The following is a 10,594-nucleotide window of genomic DNA, read 5'->3' on the forward strand; positions in this document are numbered from 1 at the left end:
TCTGGGATGTGTTTCTTACAGCATTCATGGCCCTTTCAAGTTGGTACTTTGTAGCTCTATTGTGCAGCCATAAAAGGCATGACCAGAAACCTTATTGCACCAGTCTGTTTCCAAAATCATCCCCTGTACAGAGGACCATCTGGACCATTCTTCTGCTGATGAATTTCTCTTTTTTTTGACAGTTTTTTTGACAGTTTTTATTGTTTTATTTAAGCACACAAAAAATGTGCCCATGAACTATTCATTTTCTTCACTGCACAGCCTGGTGTTGGGATTGGTGACTCTGATGGCCAGTTGGGCTGCTCTTTCCACGATGGCTTTGTGATTCTTGGAGGTAATGTTGTGAGCAATCTCAGCACAGTAAGATTTGTTGCACATGAGCACTTCCAGCTCCTTGACGTTGTGGACCAGAAACTTCTGGAAGCCACTGGGCAGCATGTGCTTTGTCTTCTTGTTGCTCCCATAACCAATGTTGGGCATCAAGATCTGGCCCTTGAATCTTCTCCGCACCCTGTTGTCAATAACTCTGGGTTTCCACCAGTTGCACTTAATTTTGACATATCTGTCTGACTGGTGCCATATGAACTTCTTGGTCCTCTTTTTGATGATTTTGGGCTTCATGAGAGGTCTGAGGGCAGCCACGATGCCGAATACAGATGGCAGCCACCTCCGTAGGCAGCGTCGAGGAAGAGAGCTGATGAGTTTCTTTGTATTCATGAACTGCTTGTACTGCATCTTCTCTTCATCAAGAACTATGTGGAACAGTGACCCGGTTTGTCATTATATTCAGGTGATTGTGGCCAATGACTATGACACAACCTGTCCTTTGCTGCTGATCTTTACTGGAAAATTAACTTCTTGAAATATTTTTTGGGAAAAATAGTACATATTTAGTTAATAATGATGAATAAGTTTTCCTAAAATGTCAAAATGCTGGCTTCTGAATAATAAATCATGGCATAGAATATATGTTCTCTGGATTAAGTAAATTTGGAAATATGCACTTTTAAAAATTTTGTGTAGTTTGAAAACATGTGACTGTCATAGAAATGTCAATCCTGTAGCTTTTTGACATAACAAAAAGGTACCCATATCTGCTTGATATCAGCATATGATTCAATTAGATGGGTCTCATCTTCATGGTCTAGGATAGTCACTTTGAAACACATTGAGAGTGTACAGCCATTTATAATTTATTCAGTGAGCTGTATTTTGTCCAACTAAATATATCAATATTTATTGTCATGCACAGTGTACCCTATCCAACATCTGGTCTTTTATTTATCTGTTAAACAAAATTGAAATCAGGAACCCAAGTTATCATAAGTACACCAGTATTCTAACTAGAATTATTAAAATTAGTCCATGGTGGAAACAACTCAGTATCCAAAAGCATATAAATGTATAAACTAAACATGGACTGGGCATACCATGGAATATTATTCAACATGTATCAGAAAAATAAATGTCTGAGGAAGTACTTCTTGAACCTTGAAGACGTTGTTTCAAGTAAACTTTCAGTCACAGAACAAATACTGGTATTTTTGTTGTGGTTGTATGGTAGAGTGATTGTCTTGTATGTGTGAGGCACTGGGTTGCATCCTCAGCATTAAACAAAAATAAATAAAATGAAGGTATTGTGTCCATCTCCAAATACTTTTTTTAAAAAGAAACAATGCTGCTAGACTCTAAAGTGGAAGAGAAATCTGAAAGTAGAAACTTAGAGACAGAATATAGACTGTCTATTACCAGGGCAGAGGTAGGTAGTCAGTGAGGATTGTGGAACAATAGCTCCACAGGGATCATTTAGGAAGAAAAGCAAGTACTGGAGATGGATGATGATTGTTTTCAAAATAGTATGAATATACTCACAGTCTCTTACCTGTCCTCATAAATAGCATCAAAATGGCAAATTTTTTGCTATGTCAAACTTACCCTAAAAAGAAGTTTCAATGACTTTCATTATGTTAAATGAAATGCTCCCAATGCAGAAGGACAAATAACACATGTTCTCATTCATTTTTAGAAAGCAATAATTAAATGTTGGAGAACAGAATGGGATAATGGTCACCAGAGAACAGAAACAGCAGGGAGAAAACATATCAAAAGAGTTCAGTGAGGAGCACCAAGAAGGGAGTGAAGGAATTCCTTCAGGTACTTCTTTGGTATGGTATGGTAACTATTGTTTAGAACAACCTCAAATGTGTTCCAAAATGAAATGTCAAACAAATAAAAATAATTAACAGTTGAAGTGATGGAGATATTTATTACTGTGATCTGATTAGTACAACATATATACATGTACTGAATTAACATAATGTAATCCATAAAAGTGATCTTAAAAATATACATTTAAAAGGAGTTTCCAGTGATCTTATAAATAGATGTGAAAAACATTCTCTAAAACAAAAAAAAAGATTTTACATGTCATGATACTAAGATGCCAAAACATAATTTTCTAATAGTTTTAATGCATTTAAGTGAATTGGATCCAATTTCTGCCCCCCCCCAGCAATTGAACTGAATAGTGATTAACTACTAAGCCACATCTCAGTTCTTTTAATCTATTTTTTTTGAGACAGGTTTTCAATAAGTTACTTAGGCCCTTGTGGATTTATTAAAGCTGATATCAAACTTGAGGTCTCCTGCCTCAATCTCCCAAGTAGCTGGAATTGCAGGTGTGTGTTCACCTCATAATCTATCCAAAGTAGGAGGAGAAATTTTTGTTGCAAATTTAGCTAAGCAGCACCCTGTGTCTCTCCTTTCAAGGGTAGATACATTGACTTAGGTAGTGAGAGTCTCCTCATTTTTTGATAGTGTTCCATATGAAATCAAAATGTAAAATTCCAAATGTAAATGAGGAAAGTTACTGGCCTTGATAATTCATGCTATATAAATTATGAATTTGAATATTCTTTTAATTTTAAAATTAAAATATACAAGAGTTGCATCTCTAAATAGATGACAGCATTCTATTATTATGGAACTCTTTCTTACCCAGAGACCAAATGACATTTGGATAACTGAGGAACTCAGGTTTATTCATGCCAGTGGACCCACATAAGCTAGTGCCCACACATAGAAAATCTCAAAGTATCTGAGGGAAAACCAGTGCCAGAACCCATAGATAAATTCAGCAAAATACAAATAATGAGGTTAATACTCAAAAGATCATCTGTTTTATATGCCAGCAACAAAAAATTTAATAAAAAATTTTAATTCTTCATTTGTATTTGCATATAAATATTAAGATACATAATAAATTTAACCAGAGAAAAAATCTTCTACATCAAAAAATATGTAGAATTGTTCAAATTAAAACTATTCAAATTAGGGAAATGCTTGAAATGAAGGAAACAATAAACCAAATTAAAAAAAAACTCAATGGAAAGCATCATCAAAAGACTAGATCACTTGCAAGACAGAACTTCAGACAATGAAGACAAAGTATTTAATCTTGAAATTAAAGTTGCCCAAACAGAGATGATGGTAAGAAATCATGAACAGAATCTCCAAGAACTATGGAACATCATGAAAAGAACAAATTTAAGAATTATTGTGATTGAGGAAGGCACAGAGATACAAACCAAAGGAATGAACAATCTATTTAATGAAATAATATCAGAAAATTTCCCAAACCTGAAAAATGAAATGGAAAATCAAATACAAGAGTATTACAGAACACCAAATGCACAAAATCACAACAAATCCACACCAGGGCACATTATAATGAAAATGCCTAACATTCAAAATAAAGATAGGATTTTGAAGGCTGGGAGACAAAAACATCAGATTACACATAGGGGTAAACCAATATAGACAGCAACAGACTTCTCAACCCAGAATGTAAAAGCTAGAATGGCATGGAGCAACATTTCAACCTCTGAAAGAATATGATTGCCAACCAAGAATCTTATACCCAGCAAAATTAACCTTCAGATTTGAAGATGAAATGAAATACTTCCATGACACACAAAAGTTAAAAGAATTTACAAATAGAAAGCCTGCACTACAGAATGTTCTCAAAAAATATTCCAGGAGGAGGAAATGAAAAACAACAATGTAGGTCAGCAAAGGGAGCAAATACCTTAGAGAAAAACCACTCAAAGGAGAAAACGAGTCATGTTAAAAACCAAAAATAAGCCCAAATGACTGGCAATACAAATCACATTTCAATAATAACCATGAAAGTTAATGGCCTAAACTCATCACTCAAAAGACATAGACTGGAAGAATGTATTAAAAAGAAAGATCCAACAATATGCTGCCTACAAGAGACTCATCTCATAGATAAGGACATCCACAGACGAAAGGTGAAAGGATGGGCAAAAACCTACCTTGCACATGAACTCAGTAAAAAAGCAGAGGTTTCCATCCTTATATCATATAAAGTGGACTTCAAGCCAATGTTAATCAGAAGACAAAAAGAAGGACATTTCATACTGCTTAAGGGAACCATAAATCAGGAAGACATAACGATAGTAAATATATGTGCCCCAAACAATGGTGCATCCCTGTACATCAAACAAATCCTTTTCAATTTCAGGAATCAAATATATCAAAACACAATAATTCTGGGTTACTTTAATGCACCACTGTCACCACTAGATAGATCTTCCAAACAAAAGCCAAACAAAGAAACCATAGAACTCAATAACAATCAATAACCTAGAATTTATATATATATATATATATATATATATATATATATATATTCATTAATGAGCCAATTCACTTTCTTCTCAGCAGAACATGGAACCTTCTCAAAAATAGACCATATGTTATGCCACAAAGCAGCCCTTAGGAAATACAAAAAAAATAGAGGTACTGCCTTGTGTTCTATCAGATCTTAATGGACTGAGAGTAGAAATCAATGACAAAATAAAAAAGAGAAATTACTCCAACACTTGGAGACTAAATAATATGCTATTGAATGAAACATGGATAACAGAAAACATCAGGGAGGAGATAAAAAAAAAATTCTTAGAGGTCAATGAGAATGATGAAACAACATATAAAAATCTCCGGAACACTATGAAAGCAGTACTAAGATGAAAATTTATTGCATGGAGAGCATTCCAGAAAATAAAAGTCAACAATTAAATGACCTAACATTACAGCTCAAAGCCCTAGAAAAAGAAGAACAGAATAACAGCAAAAGTAGTAGAAGACAGGAAATAATTAAAATCAGAGCTGAAATCAATGAAATTGAAACTAAAGAAACAATTCAAAAAATTGAAAAACAAAAAGTTGGTTCTTTGATAAAGTAAACAAAATAGACAAACCATTAGCCACACTAACAAAGAGGAAAGAGAAAAGTCAAATTATTATAATTTGTGATGAAAAAGGAAATATTATGACAGACACCACTGAGATACATAACATAATGAGAAGCTATTTCGAAAATCTGTATTCCAACAAAATAGAACTACCGAAGACATTGATAAATTTCTAAAGACATATGATCCTCCCAAACTGAACCAGGAGGACATATACAATTTAAACAGATAAATATCAAGCAATGAAATAGAAGCCATTGAAAACCTACCATCCAAGAAAAGCCCAGTGCCAGACGGATTCTCAGCCAAGTTTTACAAGACCTTGAAAAAAGAATTTATTCCAAAACTTCTCAAAGTATTCCAGGAAATAGAAAAAGAGGGTACTGTACCAAACTCATTCTATGAAGATAATATCACACTCATACCCAAACCAGGCAAAGACACAACAAGGAAAGAAAATTTTAGACCAATATCCTTGATGAATATAGATGCAAAGATTCTTGACAAAATATTGGCAAAACATATCCAAAAACATATTAAGAAAAATCGAGAACCATGATCAAGTGGGGTTCATCCCTGGAAGGCAAGAATAGTTTAACATCCATAAATCAATAAACGTAACCCATCATTTCAATAGACTTAAGAATAAGTATCATATGGTTATTTCAATTGACACAGAAACAGCACTTGACAAAATACAACACCCCTTCATGCTCAAAACACTAGAAAAAATACGGATAGTAGGAACATACCTGAATATTGTAAAGGCTTTTTATGCTAAGCCGATGGTCAACATCATTCTTTTTTTTTTTTTTTTTTTTTTTTTTTGCGGTGCTGGGGATTGAACCCAGGGCCTTGTGCTTGCAAGGCAAGCACTCTACCAACTGAGCTATATCCCCAGCCCTCAACATCATTCTTAATGGAGAAAAACTGAAACCATTGCCTTATAAAACGAGAACAAGACAGGGATGTCCTGTTTTACCACTTCTATTCAACGTTTTCCTCGAAACTCTAGCCAGAGCAACTAGACAGACTAAAGAAACTAAAGGGATATGAATCGGAAAAGAGGAACTTAAGCTGTCACTATTTGTTGATGACAGGATTCTATATTTACAGGATTCAAAAAACTCCTCCAGAAAACTTCTAGACCTCATCAATGAATTCAGCAAAATAGCAGGCTATAGAATCAACACACATAAATCTAAAACATTTTTATATGCAAGTAATGAAACATCTGAAAGGGAAGTGAGAAAAAACAACTCCATTTACAATAGTTTCAAAAAAAATAAAAAATACGTGTGCATCAATCTAACCAAAGAGGTAAAAGATCTCTAAAATGAAAACTGCAAAACATTGAAGAAAGAAATTGAGGAAGACGTTAGAAAATGGAAAGATCTCCCATGTTCTTGGATAGGCAGAATTAATATTGTCAAAATGGTCATACTACCATAACTGCTCTACAGAGTCAATATAATTCCAATTAAAATCCCAATGATGTACCTTACAGAAATAGAACAAGCAATCATGAAATTCATCTGGAAGAATAAGAAACCCAATCCTTAGCAGGAAGAATGAAACAGGGGATATCACAATACCAGAACTTCACTATACTACAAAGCAATAGTAACAAAAACAGCATGATATTAATACCAAAATAGACAGGTAGATCAATGGTAGAGAATATAGGACATGGACACAAACCCAAATAAATAAAATTTTCTCATACTAGACAAAGGTGTCAAAAATATGCAAAGGAGAAAAGAAAACCTCTTCAACAAATGGTGCTGGGAAAACTGGAAATCCATATGCAACAGAGTGAAATTAAAACCCTAACTCTCACCCTGCACAAAAATCAACTCACAATGGATCAAGGACCTCAAAATCAGACCAGAGACCCTTCATCTTATAGAAGAAAAAGTAGATCCAAATCTTCACCTTGTTGGCTTAGGATCAAACTTCCTTAACAGGATTCCCATAGCACAAGAAATAAATGCAAGAATCAATAACAGGATAGATTCAAACTAAATAGCTTTCTCTCAGCAAAGGAAACTCTCAGTAATGTGAAGAGAGAGCCTATAGAGTGGGACAAAATCTTTGTGATTCATATTTCAGATAGAGCACTAATTTCCAGAATATTTAAAGAAAACAAAAAAACTCTACATGAAGAATACAAATAACCCAATCAAAAAATGGGCTAAGGAAATGAACAAACACTTCACAGAAGAAGATCTACAAGCAATCAACAAACATATGAAAAAATATTCAACATCTTTAGTAATAAGAGAAATGCAAATCAAAACCACCCTAAGATTCCATCTCACCCCAATTAGAATGGTGATTATCAAGAATACAAACAATAGGTGTTAGAGAGGATTTGGTGAAAAAAGGTACACTCATACATTGCTGGTGGGACTGCACATTAGTGCAACCACTCTGGAAAGCTGTGTGGAGATTCCTTGGAAAACTCAGAATGGACCCACCATTTGACCCAGCTACCCCACTCCTTGGCCCATACCCGAAGGACTTATAATCAGCATATTACAGAGATATAGCCACATCAATGTTCATAGCTGCTCAATTCACAGTAGTCAGATTGTTGAACCATCCCAGATGTCCTTCAATTGATGAATGGATAAAGAAATTGTGATATATATACACACACACATAATGGAATATTAGTGAGCTATAAAGAATAATAAAATTATGACATTTGCAGGCAAATGGATGAAATTGGAGAATATCATGCTAACTGAGATGTCAATCTCAAAAACCAAAGGATGAATGATGTCGCTGATAAGCAAATGATGACACATCATGGGGGGTGGGAAGGGGGCAAGAAAGGATGAATGAAGGTCTGTATAGAGGAAAAAGAGGGGTGGGGAAGGAAAAAATAACAGAATGAATCAAACACCATTACCCTATATAAATGTATGAAGACGCAAATGGTATGCTGTTACTCCATGTACAAACAGAAACAACATGTATCCCACTTTTCACAATAAAAATAAATTTTAAAAAATTTAAAAAATGAATTTATTTGGACTCACCTCACACCACATTCAAAAATTGAATCTGAAGAGAACCAAGATGGCGGACTAGAGGGTGACTGCATCTCCCATCGCTCCAGAACTCAGGATTCAATAAGGGGATGTATTGAGAGAATTGGACCAACATAGAGCAGCGGGTGAGTGTTTCCCACTGGGTGAGGCTCAGCCTGGGTGGCAGGCCCGGACAAAGGGCAGCTTCTCAGAGCAGGGTAGGGCAGCGAAAGTCTTTCCCAAGCAGCCCTGCTCCCTCTGGCAGCAAGCGTGATCCACAGCCAGCTTCTTGGAGCAGGCCCGCCCAGTGAGAACTTTTCTGCACAGAGCCAACCCCAAGCCCCAGACCCAGCAACGGGCTCCAGCACGATCCACAGCCAGCTCCTTGGAGCAGGCCCGACTAGTGGGAGTTTTTCCTCACAGACCTAACCCCAAGCCCCTGACTTAGCAATGGGCTGAGACTGGCAGGTGGCTTCTGGGACCAAGGCAGGTCAGGGAGAAGCTTTCCCTGAGCATTCTGGCTCCCACAGGAGGGGGCAGGCCCTGTCCTTAGCCACCTTCTAGGAACAGGCCCGCCCAGTCAGAGGATTTCCACATAGAACCAGCCCCCAGCCCTGGACCCAGTAGCGGGTAGGGGCAGCTTTCCTCTGAAGCACTGAATTATCAAGTTCCTCCAAACCTTCAGGCTACTGAAGGCTGGGAGGTGATATACTGGAAATCTACAGGGACACTATAAGCCAATAGAGGAAATTTGCAATATCTCAGAGTCCCACTGATATCTGACCAATATGAGAAAACAAGGGAAGAAAATGTCCCAAACTAACCTAGATACTATATCAATAAACCCCAATGACAGCAGAGCAGAAGAAATGTCAGAAAGGGAGTTCAGAATGTACATAATTAAAACAATCAGGGAAGCAAATGAGGAGATGAAAGAACAAATGCAGGCATTGAAGGAAGAGATGAAAGAGGACAAACTTAGTTGCCACTATCAGACCCTTCTCACTGAGCCTGTAGTACCCAGTCTACTTTTTTTATATCATATATTACCTTATTTAATGGAGAACTTTACTTTTCCATCTTCCCTGCAGGCATATTTTAGAAAGAGACATCCTGTTATCAAAAGCTTGGTCCTTGTCCCTGAAGCCAATTCATGCTAACTTAATGGGGACACATATTTTAGAAAAGGGAAAAAAGAAGGTTTATTGATTTGCTATCAAAGGAGAACATACAGGGAACTCCAGTCCTAGAGGCTGTTGTTCTGTCCATCAGGTGAAATGGATATTTTTTAAAGAAGATTTTCAAAGTCTCTTTCCAGGTGTGTGCTGACAGGGTGTCCCAGATGCACCCTGATAGTGTGTTGAAATTCACTTGTTAATTTGGGAGGTTGTCACTTTCTAGATCTTCTGGTGATATCTCTTTTCTTAGTTGCACAGATAACTCAAGGGAATACTGTTTACTGTCCCCAAATTAAGAAGGGGGAGAGGGAGAAGAGGAAAGAAAATCTGTCCCTTTTAAAATAAGCAGCAATGGCTATATTCAAAAGATAATGTGCATAATTTTTACATTTCCCCATTCTCATTTCTACATTCCATTTCTATGGTAAAATGGTGAGGGAAACTCCATGCTGATTCCTGCTGAGAGAGTGTGAAGTTGGGGTTAAGAATTCCAAGTCCTTTCTTTCTCTCAGCTGGGTAATGGACAGTTAAGGGTACTTAGTGTTACAGCTGTCCAGAGGTCCATGATGGCAGGTGATTGGACAGGGCAAGAATCATGCTTGGACAACAATGAACAATACAGCACAGATTTACATTTTTGTAAACAATTTATATGAAAGAAATTAGTATTTCATTCATTCTCCGAAATGCAGGAAACACTTCTGCCTCCAGAGTTCTTTATGATTATTAAATATTAGGCACTCCCCCAAGAACCCTTTCTTATAGACTCCAGTTTCACTTACATTTGTTACAGCTGTCATAAGTGTAAATCTTAAGTTATATGTTTTTTCAAAAAAGGAACTTTTTTTATCTAAGTATTCATGCACAACTGTGAGTGACTCTACTCTCCTGCCAGATGTATGAGACAAAGTTGTTCAAAACTGACCTTGTTATTCTCTATTGTTACATATCAGCTGAGATTTCTCAGAATCACTTTTGGGAACATATGGGAAGCCTCTTGACTCCTGTAGTTTTCATCTACAAGTGGTGCAATCTGCCAGGATGGGGCAGGGTCTTACTGTCTATATGTGGCTTCTCTTAGAAGCATCAAGTGACCCCT

At 36.4% G+C, this 10,594-nt stretch overlaps 1 protein-coding gene across 1 annotated transcript; it reads right to left on the minus strand.

The window, feature by feature from the left end:
• Nucleotides 1-237: 237 nt before the first annotated feature.
• LOC124975256 (60S ribosomal protein L32-like) lies at nucleotides 238-735 on the minus strand. Its single transcript, XM_047538056.1, has one exon. The coding sequence runs from the start codon at nucleotides 733-735 to the stop codon at nucleotides 238-240; it is 498 nt and encodes a 165-aa protein (XP_047394012.1).
• Between the last annotated feature and the right edge of the window lie 9,859 nt (nucleotides 736-10,594).

This window comes from Sciurus carolinensis, unplaced genomic scaffold (genome assembly GCF_902686445.1).
Source record: "Sciurus carolinensis unplaced genomic scaffold, mSciCar1.2, whole genome shotgun sequence".
Classification (NCBI taxonomy): Eukaryota; Metazoa; Chordata; class Mammalia; order Rodentia; family Sciuridae; genus Sciurus; species Sciurus carolinensis.